The following is a 16,302-nucleotide window of genomic DNA, read 5'->3' as shown; positions in this document are numbered from 1 at the left end:
AGAATTTTCTACTTTTAAAATTAAATTTAAATCATAATGTCAACCAGTAATCAAAACCAGCCACTGTGACTGCAAAAAAGTACACTGATATAAGTGAAATATTAGGAGTACTTAGAGAATTTCACAAAAACCAAATAAGTGCTAAAATACAATGCACATCAGTAGTGCCAAAACCATCTCCAAGAAAAGTAGGAGAAGAGAATGAAATGAAAAGAAAGCCTTATAAAAGATAGAATGAGACACAAGGCCTGGAAGAGTAAAGATGGGCAAGGATCCAAAGGACAACAAGGTAGCAATAAAAGAATAAGATTATCTTATTGCCAGCAAAAATCCAATGTATCTTACTGCCTTACCTGAAGCGTATGCTCTACAGTTAAGGCTTTGCCACAGGTTCAAATCCTTTAGTATGTTCATACAAACCATTTACACACATAAAATAGACCCCTATCAAAATATAGGCAATCAAATTCAATAGGAAGAAACTCAATAACTACAAAAGAGCTTAACATAGTAACATCTACAAACAAAGCTTGTACCTTCATTATCCAATCTAGAAGTGGTCTAGAATTCATTCGACTGTGAGAGAATTTCTAACTAACTTAACGAGACAGTGTACCAATGTAACATAACATTTACAAACACAGATTGTACCTTAATTACCCAATCTAGAAGTGGTGTAAGAAACATTCAACTGTGAGAGAACTTGTAACTAACTTAAAGCAACAGAGCATACCAATGTCTTTTCAAGTATTCTGTGCCTCTAAGAAAAGAAGAGAGAAAAAAGCATAGGATAAGGAGGAGGCTTGACAAAAGATGCACTGAGCTACAAGAAAGCCCAGAAGAGTAAACATGGCAAAGGATCCAAAGGAGGGTGTCAATGTAGCAGTAAAAGTGTCAGATTATCTGACTGCCAACAAAAAATAGCACATCTTCCTTCCTTACCTGAGGTGTCTGCTCTACATTTAGACCTCTGATGCAGATTCAAATCCTTTAGTATAATGATACAAACCATTTAAACAGGTAAATTAGGGCCCCATCAAAATATAGACAACATCATTTAGTATAATGAGACAAATCATTTATACAGGTGAATTTGATCCCCGTCAAAATATAGAGAACCAAATTTGATATATGGAAACTGAACCTCAAAAACAAAACTAAACATGGTACCTTTTATTGTCATGATACAAGTCATTTACATGATAGACAACCAAATTCAGCAGGTGAAAACTAAACACCTAAAATACAGAAGTTAACATAGCAATATCCATTAACACAGGCTCTACCTCAGTTATCCGATCTGGAAGTGGGCCAGGATAAGTTCAACTGTGAGTAGTTCCTGCTAATTGAAATCAACAGAGTATAACAAATTACCAATGTGTTTTTATGTGTCGTACACCTAACATCAAGCAATGTTGGATTTAACTTCATCCTAACTTCTGGAGATGAGCTTGTGGGCTAACAACTGATGTGCAGTGCACCTCCAAATATCAACCAATGTTGCTTTTATCCTCAACCTAATTTTTGGATGTAAGGTTGCAGTTTAAGGGCAAGGGGAGATTGTAGTCTTACTGTAAAGTGATATAAATGACATATCAATATCTCTGTGGTACCTCTTCTCAACTTCAAGTTCCATTTTAGATAGTTATATAAATAAATGTGTTTTTACTCTATTGCCTTTGAACATCAAGTAATCTTGCCTTTGACATCACCCTAACCTTTTGAATACGAGCTTCTGGTCTATTAGCAAAGCACGGAATTTATGCAGATCTTAAATTCCTTTTGCAATAGTGATATAAATACCAATGTACTTTTGCATGTAATGCCTTAACCAATGTTACCAGAACCGAACTGGAACCAGTAACCACCAAGGCAGACTGATTTTGGGAGGTTTCCAGTCGGAACCAGCCTCCCAAACCAGAATTGACCAATTTTGGTTCAAACTGGTCCTCAACCAGTCTAAGCCAGCCAGTTTGACAAGTTTTGTATCAGCACACACCCTTCCCCACAAAAAACCAAAAATAGAGGCAAAAAACTAAAACCCTACAACTATCCTAAAACATAATTTTGATCTAGTTAATGATGCCCCCCTACTATTGTGAGTGGAGTTATCCTGGATGATTTGCAGCCACTTCCACCACTACAAGTTACGGACATTGATGATTGATGAAGGGCATTCAGTCAAGATGTCAAGCATTCCCATGCAAAGCATGTAGAGGATCTAGATTGGATGAATATGTAGTTTGAATCAAGATCACCCCCTTCCCCACAAAAAACCAAAAATAGATGCAAAAAACTAAAACCCTACAACTACCCTAAAACATAATTTTGATCTAGTTAATGATGTCCCCCTACTATTGTGAGTGGAGACTGGAGTTATCCTGGATGATTTGCGGCCACTTCCACCACTACAAGTTATGGACATTGATGATTGATGAAGGGCATTCAGTCAAGATGCCAAGCATTCCCATGCAAAGAATGTCGAGGATTTAGATTGGATGATTATGTAGTTCGAATCAAGATCCCAAGCATTCCTATGCAAAGAATGTAGAGGATCTAGATTGGATGATTATGTAGTTTGATTTGATTGTAAGCTATTGTATGGTTATTAACTTGTTTCTGGATTCTCCAGGCCATTTAGAGACCCAATATTAATGTTTTTTGGTTCAGATATGTATTCACCCAGTGCCATTTTGCTATATTCACCCTTAAAAGACTATACACATGAAGAAACTTTGGTCAACCACTTTTGTGTGTTCAGTATTTTTAATGACTATGATTCACTTCCAGTTTTTTTATGTCAACTGGTTCAGTCCTTATAACATTGGTCTTTTAACTGAGCAGATCTCAAGTTCCAATCCTGCCACTTGCAATTACACTTCTCCTTGCTAGTGATAATGACAGTTTTCTTGGGGTAGCTTATTGTTCTGGTGTGGTAGCTAGAAACTGCATTTTGTTGTACTTTGTGCCAAGCAAAAAATAAAAAATTATCATCTTCGAAGCCAAAATAGATTCATCCTAAATTATTCCAATTGAAGCGTGTGCGGATCAGCTGTTTTGCTTCGTTCAGAAAAATTCTCGAAATAAAGAATCAGAGAATGGATATACACACCTGATACATCTTCGGTTGAGTGAAAGATGGTTCATCAATCTCATTATGCCCAAACCTGCGATAACAAACAAGATCTACAACGACATCAGACTGGAAGGTCTGCCGCCATTCTGCGGCAAGTTCACATGCATGCACGACAGCTTCAACATCATCGCCATTCACATGGAAAATGGGCACACTCAAAGCCTTTGCGGCATCAGTACAATACTGCGAGGATCTGCCAGATTCAGGATCAGTAGTGAAAGCAACCTGATTATTAATCACAATATGAATGGTCCCGCCAGTAGTGTAGTTTGGCAAAGCACTGAGATGCAAAGTCTCGTAAACCACCCCTTGTCCGGCAAAACTTCCGTCTCCATGAATCAAAATCCCCATATTCTTTATCCGATCCGTGTCGGTAGAATAATACTGCTTTGCCCTAGTTTTTCCTATAACGACAGGATCCACTGCCTCGAGATGGCTGGGGTTGGCAACCAGAGAGAGATGAATATGCTTACCACCACGCGTCGGCCGGTCATATGAAGTCCCAAGGTGGTATTTCACATCCCCGGAGCCAGTATACCACCCGGTTTCGGCACCGGCTGGCTTAATCCCGCCGCTAAATTCACTGAAAATCTGCCGCAAGGGTTTCCTTACCACATTCCCCAGTACATTCAACCTTCCTCTGTGAGACATACCGATAACTATACTTTCAACACCCAAATCCGCCGATCTGTCAATCATCTCCTTCATACTTGGAATCAAAGTTTCTGCCCCCTCGAGACCAAACCGTTTTGCGGCGGTCCATTTAGTGGCCAGAAAGTTCTCAAACTGTGCACTCCAAATCAGCCTATCCAAAATAACCCGCCGCCGGCTTGCACTGTACGTACCGGGAACCAGCCGCTCGATTCTATCCTGCAACCAGTAACATTTACCGCGGTCCGATATGTGCATGTACTCGTACCCTATGGTACCGCAGTAAGCCTGCTCAAGGCGGTTTATTATGGCCCTCAGTGTTTGAACGGGACGATTTTCTGACAGGAACCCAGCCATCGGCCAGACACCGAGGAAGAACTCACGGTCCAGATCAGCCTCTGTGAAGCCATAAAGCGCGGGATCCAGGTCCGCCGGTAGAGGCCGAGAGGACAACCCAAGAGGATCAAGGTTCGCCTTGAAGTGCCCATTGACCTACAAATTCACAAATCATTGCCATTATAATTGTCTCCCAAGACATTCCATCTCATGAAAATTAAAAGGAACCAAAAAATCCCATAACCGAGCTGTTCATTCACATAAATTTTAAAGGTATACAGTGTATTTCATAACGGAGCTGTTTATTGGCATAAACGATACGGATTTACAGTTTAGTTCATAACTGAGCTGCTGACTCGTGGACATTTTAAAACTTCGACAGTTTACTTCATAACTAACCTGCTACTCGCAGAACTTTTGAAGAATTGAGTGTATTTCAAAACAGAGCTGCTCACTGGTAGAAATTTTAAAGATTTGACACTGTATTTCATTATTGATTTAACCGAGCAGATTTTTAATTATTTCACCGTTTATTTCATAACAGAGTTGCTCACTCCTCGAAATCTATCTAGACATTAAAACAGCAAAACTTTTAATGCTTTGACAGTTTCTTTTATGACAGAGCCGCTCACTGGCCAAAATTTTCAAGATTTAACACTTTATTTCATTAAAACGGATTAAAACGAATCAGTTATGAAATAAAGTGCGAAAACATGAACATTTCTGCCAGTTAGTAGCTCTGTTATGAAATAAGATACATAGTAAAGTTGCTCGTTCTTAGATTTTGACTCAGAAAAAGGGACTAGATAGATCACAAAGTCCCTGAAGGGATATTAAAACGTGAACATACCTGGTAAGCCTTGACGAGGAGTAGTAATCTCATGCTTTCCTGGATAGTTTGGCCGGATAAGGCAGGCGAAAGGCCAGCCGACTGGGCGGACATATTGCGGAAGAAGTTGTCCCATGACTCGTCCACGCTCTGCGGATCGGCTTCCCATGCCTTCTGTAGCTCCTCGATGTAGACGTTCGACGTGTTGGCCAGAAAGTTGTCTGTAAAGCGTTGTGCAGCAGCGGCTTGCTGCGGCCTTCTGGCGGTAGTGTGGATGAAACGGGCACTTAAGGGAGGTTTGGCCAGCCGAATTCTAAGAGCTGCCCGGGCCGCTGCCGCCGAGATTCGAAACCAGGCCATTCCAGACATTAAAGATTTCTCTAATCCTTGAAAGTTTCTGTCTGATCGCGTAACCCGCAGAACCGAGAACTCGGCGGTGCGGCGAAATATTTGCTTTTATTACCAGTAGACGGGCAGCCGCGTCTCTGTGGGGCTTTAAGAATTGGAAAAAATAGAACGACAGCGAGCGTTTGATCCGCCGCAGGATGTCGCAATTGCGTTCTTTTCGCCTTCTAATAAAATAAAATGCAAGATACCACTTTGTCTGCGTGGAGACTGGGCAAAGATGGCCGTCAATATTGGATTCATTACTTTGTCACGATTCACGAAAGATATCACTTTGTCTGGGTGGAGACTCGACAACGATGGCCGTCAATATTGGATTCCTTACTTTGTCACGATTCACGAAGACTCGCGCGTTTGTGTATTAAATCTCTTGGTTCGAAAACATTAATACGTAGCCTTACGATGTGGCTGACATTTATGATAATAGGTATACCGTTGCATAACGCTTTCTTTATCAAGCATTTTAAAATGGATTGCGGTTTATCAAGCATATTAAATTAATCTTATAAATATTTAAGTCTGTAATTAAGTTTTTAATGTTTAAAATATAAAAAAAAAATTAAAATATATGTTCTTAATCATTAGGTTCATTCATTGTATTAATATATATATATTTGGTTGACCATGAAAAGGAAATTACATTAATATATTAAAATATATGTATATTTTATATATATCCGATTAAGAATTAAAAAAATTTCACAATATTGTTTATTTTTTATTGTAATATTTAAAAAGATCAATACTTATATCATAATATTGTAGATTTATCTTTATCTAAAACAAGATAGGTTACGAAGCAGCAAGTGCATGCCAAGCCAATGAGCCACGGTAGTCCTCCAACATCAGATTGACTTGCTCTTTCCAAAATAGAGCTAGTGCACAGATTATGTGGGTTCTTTGACTACGTTTGACAAGTTGAGAAAGTGAAAAGCAACTGATTTTAAGTCTGCTGCTATACCTGAATATCTCGACAACAACAATTAAGAATGGCACGGCAAAGTCAGGGTTCCTACTCTTGCAATGACAGTAGTTTGGCTCTGTTGTCATTGAAGTCCACAAATCAGTGGATTTAAAGTATTGTTATTCAATTAGATGCAATTACATGATTTTTTTTAATATATATATATATATATATCTCACAAGAATAGAGATAGTTTGATGGGCACAATGTGAAACCTACCTCATAGCATGAATTTTCATGGAAATATTTTCCCTCTTTTAATAAATATGGGAGAGCTTAATGGATATTTTTTTTTTGTTTTTAGCAAATATGGAACATTTTTTTTCCACCCAAATATTTTTTCTCTAGTTTTCACAATAAAATTTTGTTCAGAAGGTTGCTTTATTGTTTATTTTTATAAGTCTGAAGATTGTAGAAAGATCAAGAGAACCTTATAAATTCTATTTATATAAATATAATAGAAGACACATCCATTTTAAGTTTTATGACAGACTTTGTCTTATATTTAAATTGATTTTTGGATTAATCCATTGCTCATTGGATTAATCAGTTTGTTATGGTTAATAACTTTATTGGTTATAAATATGATTTATACTAACTGAACTCCAGCAATCACAGAGGAACCATGGTTTGGGGCAGAATTGACATCATTTAAAAACCAGAGTTCAATAAATTAAATCCATCCCTAACCCCAATTTCGCTAAGATCGCAAACCTCCCCCTTATAGTGGGAAAAGGGAACATTCCAAGAAATCAGTTATACTTTGGGTAAAATCATGAAGTCCGATCTAAGTCTTAATCCCAAGTTCCAATCAATCTGCAACGTTGTTTGAGCATTTTAGTAATATGAATAGAATTCAATGCATGCCTTAGACATGGCAGACTAGCTTAAATTAATTTTCATTTTTTATATGTTTAAAATGGAAAACAACAAATATCAAAATCATCTTACTAAAAACTAAGATAATAGATCAATAGTCATTGTGTTTAGCTAACATTTCCTTGAATTTTTAAATGGCTCAAGTTCCATAACATAAATAAAATATTCTAAATTTTTAAATAGCTCAAGTTCCATAACATAAATAAAATATTCCATGCACGGATCATAAAGGTTGACAAGTTTTCTTAAATTTCTCAGAAGATGATACCGGTTGACATGTTTCTTTCTTGCCCTCGAGAAAAGGCAGTAGGACACGATAATATTTACATTGCATGGTGGCTACTTGTGGTTTCTCCTATGCTTCTACAGTTTTCAGCCTGTGTGCGGTTCTACATTTTTCTTACCTTTGTTTCAGGAGGCATGACTGCTGCAAAACATACAAACATCCACCAAAACACCCATTATCATTAGATAGTTAATCACAAGTAAAGCATATGCTAAAAAGAAAACCTTACTCGTGGGAATACTCATTCGCACAGACGTCTTATTATTGCTTTCATTCTGGGCAAAACATACTGCAAGGGAAAAACACACTGCAAGGTAAAGGGACTTTACTGTTGGGAAATTTGCAGCATGAGTATGGCACTTGAATGGTCAAGCCAAACGCAAACGCTACAAGAAATCATGACTCATATTGGAGGAAATGAGGTCAAGCAATCTGAGCAGTCGCGAGCCATATTTAGGGCTTCGCAGAGGTAATCGACATATTGTTGGTGGGTAGTCATCCACATCAGATACGGTTTTGTTCAAACGGAGGAAAAGAATCACACGCTAAAGGGCATTGGCCAAATGGGTATGCCAAGGTAAGAAAAAACGATGGGATTAGTTTATACTTTTAACCTTGAAATTTTCATTCTTTATTTCTATATTATTATTTGCACTTTGCCTAATGGAATTTGGCGAGTATAATTATTTTAGATCTAGTCTAGAAGCCTCTTTCATATACAAAGTAACTATTATAATAGTTCTAAAGGTAAATGAATCAGACTTTTTTTCTACTTCTCTGCTTTCATAGACAAATAATTGTGTACAATGGAGAAAAATACAATAACGAATTGCTCCAGCAACAAGAGAGAAACTGGGAAAGTTACTCTTCAATTCCAACACTCATGTTTTAATAGCCAAACCATTCTGTATAGTGAAAGAAAGGTAATGGCAAATTACCTCAACATTGAGTGAAAATATGGCAAATTCCCCTACTGGCACATGGATGTTTCATTGTCCATCATGTTCAATGAGAGATGCATTGTGGCACAGTGTTAATGGAATAGTTGCTAAGAGGACTTCTTCTTTCAAGCTCAAAGGTCACACATTGGATCAAAGAGGAGACGACAGGGTAAATGATAAAGTACATCAAGTGGAAAAGGCCAAGAAGGAATGATAACCAACACCAAGAGACCTAGAAGGATTAAGTATACATTTAACCCACAACACAGTTTGGTGCACTTGAAAGAACATTATTAAACTGGGTGTAAAACAGATGCTTCTGCTGAAGGTAAGGGACACATACTTTTCATGTGATAATTTGTTCACTGCACATGCACAGGTTCAATTTGTTGAGCATGGACATTTTGTTGGTATGATCTGACTTGTTTCTTGCTTTGTGGGAGGACAAACAAGATTTGAGCAGAAAGGAGAACAAAGAAAATCAATATATTTCCTTTTCCTTGTATTTGTTTCATTTCGTTTAGCTAGTAAAGCAGGTAGTTTTGATGGCTATTAGTGCAGCTGGGCTGATAGCAAGGTAAGGTCCAAGAAGTGTATTGTAGGGTAACCAAGGTTGATAAATAAAATTGAATGACCTACAAGTGAAAGATGTCAACGAATTGAAAGAAACAAGCAAGTAATATTCTATCTTTTCATCCTAAAAGCTAGCAAAAATATAGTTATTTAGATCATTTATTTGTGAGGTTTCTAGATTTTTGAGATAAAACAATTCATAAATAAATGCTAAAACAATTCATAAATAAACTTAACAGTTATTTATTTAAAACTGAATTTATTTACTTTTATTTTGATTAAAAGAGTATTTATAATGTTCTCTCGCTTGTTTGTAGTGTTTCTACTCTTCTAATAATTTTGGAGCTCAACATAAATCAATATTGACGATGAATACACTAGACTCCACCACCATCAATTGTATCTGTTTAGCAACTATATCTACAGACAACATCTTCTTGCAGTTAATCCACTGTTGCAAAGCAGTTTCCTACACAACAAAAAATTAAATTAATGTAAATACAAGATACTCAAATGCAGCTTGCAGACTCTAAAATGGAGATAAAGCCCATTGTTTCATTTTGGGAAGCTATTGCTAGGGAATTGTTGTCTTTGCCAAATTTTTCGTTATGATGAAAGTTGCAGGAGGAGCAAAATTGGGAGCAACATTGCATAGTTCGGGAACTAGACTAACTGCTTCTAGCAATATGCATACCTTTAAGTAAAGGATGCACGCCTTCAAGTAAAGGATATTGAAGCACGACATGAAAACCAGAGGTAAGACCTGGACCTTTTGGATGAGCATTTCCAGGTCGAAAGCTTCAAGAACAATTTCAAGGGACAACAAAGAAATAGAAATATTTGCTCTGCACAATTTCAAAAGTGAGCAAAGAAATAGACTTGTTGGCTTTGCACTTGCTGGGTTTGCGCGTCGAACTTTCATGAAAAAAACCCTTGGATGGGAAGCCATGGCTATGACTAGAGTTGAAAGGATAAAGAACATTGATTAGATCCAAAGATCTGCAACATGCAAGGGACAACATGAGCTATGACCAGATTTGAAAGATTAAAGAACATTGATTAGAACTAAAGATCTGTAACATGCAAGGGACAACATGAACCATTAGAACCAAAGATCTGTAACATGCAAGGGACAACATGAACCATTAGAACCAAAGATCTGTAACATGCAAGGGACAACATGAGCCAAGCTAGAATGGTGACACATATCAGCCATGCAAAAGTGTTTTACAATGTTGAAATGTATGGAGAACATATGTTTAAGCGTTTACACAACTAGAATAGTAACTTTATGAGTCTTATTGAAAATATTCAGTGAACATAAAATGCCAGGAAATCACTAAGTAGCATTCATTCGTTTGAACTGGAAATTCTATATCACTTATACTCATCCTAAGTTTTGCCTCAGTACGAAGCCAAATAAGACCTAAGGTTCATAAAAACACCTTGTCTATATTTAAATATTATTGAGTTGTATTTGTATGAGTAGGGATCCATTAGCTATGGTAAGATATCTTTTTTGGGTCAAAGAGTCGGTGGAATATATATATTAGTCTTCGCCATAAGGCAAGCACGATTGTAATCGATCTGTCTTGAAGACATATGAGTTCAAAGATCTAAGTCTTGAAGATTAAATTCAAAGTTTCTTGTAAATATTATAATTCACAAGAAGAATTATAATATTTACAAGAAGACTTTGAACTTCAAGACTTACGATGATCAACAACTCATATGTCTTCAAGACAGATCGATTACAATCGTGCTTGCCTTATGGCGAAGACTAATATATATATTCCACCGACTCTTTGACCCAAAAAAGATATCTTACCATAGCTAATGGATCCCTACTCATACAAATACAACTCAATAATATTTAATAAAAAAAATTAAAAAACTACGTTATATGATTTTCGTCACTATGTGAATATTTGCATCATCGATATAAATATTTATGAGTACAACTCAATAATATTTAATAAAACAAAAGTGAAATGGATCCCTACTCATACAGGTACGACTCAATAATATTTAATAAAAAAAGTGAAGAGAAATTTTTAGTTATTAATAAATTTAAAAATTATGTTATATGATGTGTATAAATATTTGAAATAATTAAAAAAAAAAAAAAAATGTTTAGGGATGGTTAAGTTTTATTTTTTTTTAATATTGGAAAAGTTATTATAATTTAGTTGTAAAATTAATATAAGGATAATTATTTTTCGTTGTTATTCGTGAATGCAGGCTCAAGGTCACTCATCACCATTAAAAACCATTTTATTTAGAATGATCAATTAGTGATTCGTAATGGGGCAGACAACTCATTCGTCACCATTATTCAAGGAAAATCATGCTACATAAAATGATCAAATAGTGGTTAATAATGGGACAGGTTCACTCATCACCGTTATTCAAGGAAAACCATGCTAAATAGAATGATCAACTAGTGGTTAGTAATGGGGCAGGTGTGAAGATTAGTGATTCGTAATGGGGCAGACAACTCATTCGTCACCATTATTCAAGGAAAATCATGCTACATAAAATGATCAAATAGTGGTTAATAATGGGGCAGGTTCACTCATCACCGTTATTCAAGGAAAACCATGCTAAATAGAATGATCAACTAGTGGTTAGTAATGGGGCAGGTTTTCAAACCTACCAGATACCTTGCGGTCTTGGGACGTTAATATGTTTCCTTACGTCTAAAGAAGACAAGCTCTTAGCCAAGTAGAAGCAGTTACAGAGCATAAGTTGTAATCTATAATATCATATAAAAAAAATATTTTAAATTATAATTTTTTTTAGATAATATATATTTTAAATTTTATTTTTAAACAAGTTAAAAGTTAATTATATTAAAAGGTGCTTTCAAATCAATATGATAAAGATGTTGTAATATAATGTTTTATTTAACATCTTGACTCAGTGAAAATACATTAAAATAAAAAATACAACAAAATAAAAACATAAAATTAATAATTAAATCAATATAGATTCATGTAAACTCTTAATTTACCAAGTGTTATCAAATAACAAACCAGAGGCTTATGGATTGTATCATAAAGATGTTGTGATGTAATGTTCTATTTAAGATTTTGACTAGGTTTGATTACACAAAAGTAAAAATAAAATAAAAACATAAAATTAATAATTATAGTTATAATCCTAACTTTGGATCTACCAAATGCCATCAAATAACCAACCAAAGGCTTATAGATTGGATCAAGGTTTGCTTTGGTTCTTCTCACTCAATGTTCACAAAATTTCTATATTTTAATTTATCATCTAAAGTTTGGTTCAAGTCTTGAAGTTACCAGATTCAACATTCTTCTTTAAAGCATCCAAATTTTATTGTCCTTCGAAGAGTATATGGTTTTTCATGTCCTCAAACACAATCATGTTAAAACAAATAAACTTATAAATTGTGGTGCAACATTGAAATAAAGGAGCTCTTCATCAAAACAAACCCAAATTATTTCCCAATCCCTTAATGATGAGTGTCATGTTTAATCCACCCACCTGAGTGCTTATCTCTTGTGATGAGAGCATTTTGAAATGGTGCCATCATTTTATACAAAGGGCAAGGCGCTCTGATGTTTCAAAGTTTGTCCGCAGAAACTTTCCCATAAAATTGAAATCTAAATTTCAAGATATGGGTATGATTTACTTGTAGAAGGACTATTTATTATCACACGATCCATTGGTATAAGTGACAAGGAGGATGGTGTCAGTTAGTACCAAAATTTATGTTGATGTTAGGTCTGTAATCTATGGAGTTAAGTGGTGAATGACAATGGAATTCTCTCCCTTGTGGGGAGGAGGCTTACCAAACCACATCTTATACAGTTATATAGGGTCGATTAAGATGTGGATCATGGGAAGTCGCTTCAACAAAATAACTTTGCCAAGGGAGATGATATCATTGTGTGTTCTTAGGTGTCGCAATGATGATCAATTGGGATTTTGCACTATGGGGTGTAAGTGCCTTTGTGCATCACTTCATTGAATCACCCTTCCCTTGTGCATATTTTTGAATTCTTCTATGTAATTTGTATTATGTGGGCTTTTGAAGGAATATTCAATTTTCTAAAAGAACTCAGGAGTTACATCCTCGATCTGCAGTCCCACTAGTGGGTGTATTTATCAAGACATAACTTTTGGTTTGCAAGTGTGCTAGCGCATGTGCTTACAGTGTCATTGTTGGAGCTCCTTAACAAGCTGCATGTGGGTCATTTCAAGATACAAGAAGGAGGAGAAGAGATTTCTAAAGAGATTATACTACTCAAGCATTGATAAAATCAATTAAGCTCTACCTTGCATGTAGCAATGGAGCAAATTATTAAACAAAAAAAAAAAGAAATGAATAAGATGGAAGATGAACCGAGGTTAATTAGAAACCAAATGAAAAAAAACCAATTACAAATTGCATAGGGGTGCCAAAAACTTTTTCACTTTGTGAGCTCAATGATTATGGAGGACACAGGACTCCATACTTCAATGAGCCACAACAAGTCAAGCAAAGGGCCCAAAGACCCCAACATCTAATTCAAATTTACTCTTTACTTATGGATGTGTATATAGGTAAATTGTGAAATGGTTGGCTCAACATAAATTTGAAGAGACCGTAGAGCATTTTGCTTTTATGATATATTGTTGCATATCTCATGCATATTTTTAATATAAATTGCATAGTTGATTTAAAACAAAAATTATATGTATATAATACTAGAATTTTAGCATGCACAAATATATATATATATATATATATATATATATATATATATATATATATATGTAATCTTAGCCCTTTTAACATTTTCAACTCGGACGCGGGAATTATAATAATTGATTTGCTCTTAGCGCTGCTCCTCGGCCCTGCTCGACCCCTGCTCAGCCTTTCTTGAGCCCGCTCCCTGCACAGCCTGCAGACTGCGTGTGAGCCCGCATCCACCGCGGGTCTGTCCGTGCGAGGCCCCTCTCAGCCCTGCGGTCGGCCTGGCCATGGCTAATTGCTTTGCCCAAGAGCTCTGACAAGCTTGGATCTGCGTACATGGAGGTGCTGGGCACCCCCCATGCCCCTTCTTCTCCTCCTTCGTCGACAATCTCCTCAGCTGAGGCGTTCAACAGGCTTCTGGAAGGGCTCCCTAAGAAGAAAAATGTGGAAGCGGCGAAATTCGTTAAGAAACTCGATGATATCCCAAAGATCTCTCTTCCTCCAGAAACTCTGATTCAGGTTGCTTTATCCTTGTCCGAGCGAGCCCTCATTGGCCAGTTCACGGGTCTATGGCCATCCCCCAAATCCACAGAGAGCTAGGTCAAAAGAAATTGGTCGCCACTGATCAAAGAAAACGTGACCTCATACTTTCTGGGGCGAGGATTCTTCCTCTTTGAATTCACCTCCAAAGACGACAAAGACCTGATTTTCCGAAATGGTCCTTATTTCATGGGCCCCCAGGGTTTGTATCTGAATAAATGGACTCCTGACTTCGATCCAGCAGTAGATGTACCGAAAGCTGTCCCGGTGTGGGTTAGGCTTCCAAATCTCCCAATTCATTGCTGGAACTGGGATTCTTTGATGCACATCGGAAACGCCTTGGGGAAATTTATAGATCGAGCGAACAGTGTAGAAATTTTGAATAATTTAACACATATTCAACAGAGATTATCCTGATCATGTACTATTGCGGAATACATACACAATACATAAGCTCCTCTACGTTGATCAACAATATAGCAGCATCAATAACAATAAACATTAAGAGCATTCACACATTAACACAGTATGTATCCCGGGGAAAGCATCTCGCTAAAAACCCCAACTATCTGTATATTAATGATTGAGTCATGTAACATTACACAGCATAATACTTCTCACAAGTATCTCCACCTCTGTTACACACAATACAGCTCAGATCTGATCTCCAAATCTCTTCCACTGCTTGCCTGCCTCCACTGCTCAATACCTGCTCAAGCACTGATGAGAATGGCTCACCAAACTCGTTTTTCACCTGCAAAATAGTCACTCACTCTTTGTTGGACGTGAGCACAAGCTATAATGTGGGCAAATACGTGGGCAAACTCATTGGCATACTCAATCCCTTGATTGTGCAAGATCTGGTGCACAACTATAGTCACAACTGATAGCAATCTGATTCTCTACCACCTGTCCCTGTTGAACTGAACATGCACTGACATGCAACTGAGTTAACTGATGTATTCTATATTATGAGTTAATAACTTGTGAATTAATTAATAACTAATTCACCCAACTCATCTCTAGTCTATTTGTCAGTTAGACTAAATACAACCAGTTTAACAAAGCTAAACTGAACACAACTCCATCAACTCCACAATCAACTCCACCAAACTCAACTGATTGAGTTCTAACTGAAGTCATGCATGCAACAACTCAACTGAATCATAAGAAAAGCGTATTTCCTTCTGACAGCTGCATGTGCCACCTCTGTAGCTCAAACTGAAGTGCTCCAAGAGAATAAGATTAAGTTTATAGTCCAAATATTATTATGAGATAATAATATTTGACTTTTCTATTTTTGACTTTGATCACTCACACTGTGATCACTCACACTTTCATCAAAAATAGAAGTCCATCTATTTTTTCCCAACTTGATCAATCATCCATAAACAGCAACCTGCAATCCATAGACATGATCCATATGTCTAAAAATAGACATAGTCTAAAAATAGACTTGCGCCAAAAATAGCCTGCGGGCCCACTTAGTGAAGGCGACTCTTTTCACTAAGCTCCATCATCTTGTTTCAATCTCAACACTCCCTCTCAACAAGATATGGATTATCAGCAACCCCTATCCTGCCTCGGTGGTACTCGAATTTGCTCCTGGTGAGAGCCTTCGTCAGAATATCAACATCCTGATCCTCCGTTGGAATGTACGAAAGTAACATGATCCTCCGCTGCACACAATCTCTGATATGATGGTACCTGATGTCAATATGTTTAGATTTATCATGAAATACAGGATTAGCCGAGAGTTTAATGCAACTCTGGTTATCACAGTAAATCACAGTAGGATCCAAATGAGAACCAAACAAACCAACCAGGATCTTCCTCATCCATATAGCCTCGCATGCAGCCAAACTTGCTGCCATATACTCGGCCTCCGCTGAACTGAGTGCCACGGATCTCTGTTTCCTGCTGTACCAAGAAACTGCTGTCGATCCAATACTGAAGACCCCTCCTGATGTGCTCTTTCTGTCTGTTGGGCTCCCTGCCCAATCTGCATCCGTGAAGCCACATAGCTTCACCTCATCCTCCTGTCTGTACCA

General features: G+C 36.9%; 1 protein-coding gene across 1 annotated transcript in view; it reads right to left on the bottom strand.

Moving 5' to 3' along the window:
- The window catches only part of LOC149189005 (uncharacterized), a 108,739-nt gene extending 103,163 nt beyond the window's left edge, over positions 1-5,576 (bottom strand). The window contains exons 1-2 of the mRNA XM_089411746.1: positions 4,974-5,576; positions 3,113-4,279 (exon numbers count right to left, since the gene is read on the bottom strand). Of these exons, the coding sequence (XP_089267872.1) occupies positions 3,113-4,279; positions 4,974-5,321 (1,515 nt within the window). The 5' untranslated portion in view covers positions 5,322-5,576. The remainder of the gene's footprint in view (positions 1-3,112; positions 4,280-4,973) is intronic.
- Between the last annotated feature and the right edge of the window lie 10,726 nt (positions 5,577-16,302).

The sequence above is a fragment of the Pinus tabuliformis genome, chromosome 3_1 (assembly GCF_031772625.1).
Source record: "Pinus tabuliformis cultivar Carrire ecotype Pingquan chromosome 3_1, CPIR1, whole genome shotgun sequence".
Lineage (NCBI taxonomy): Eukaryota > Viridiplantae > Streptophyta > Pinopsida > Pinales > Pinaceae > Pinus > Pinus tabuliformis.
The sequence above is the reverse complement of the archived record's forward strand: the minus strand, read 5'-3'. Positions and strand labels throughout refer to the sequence as shown.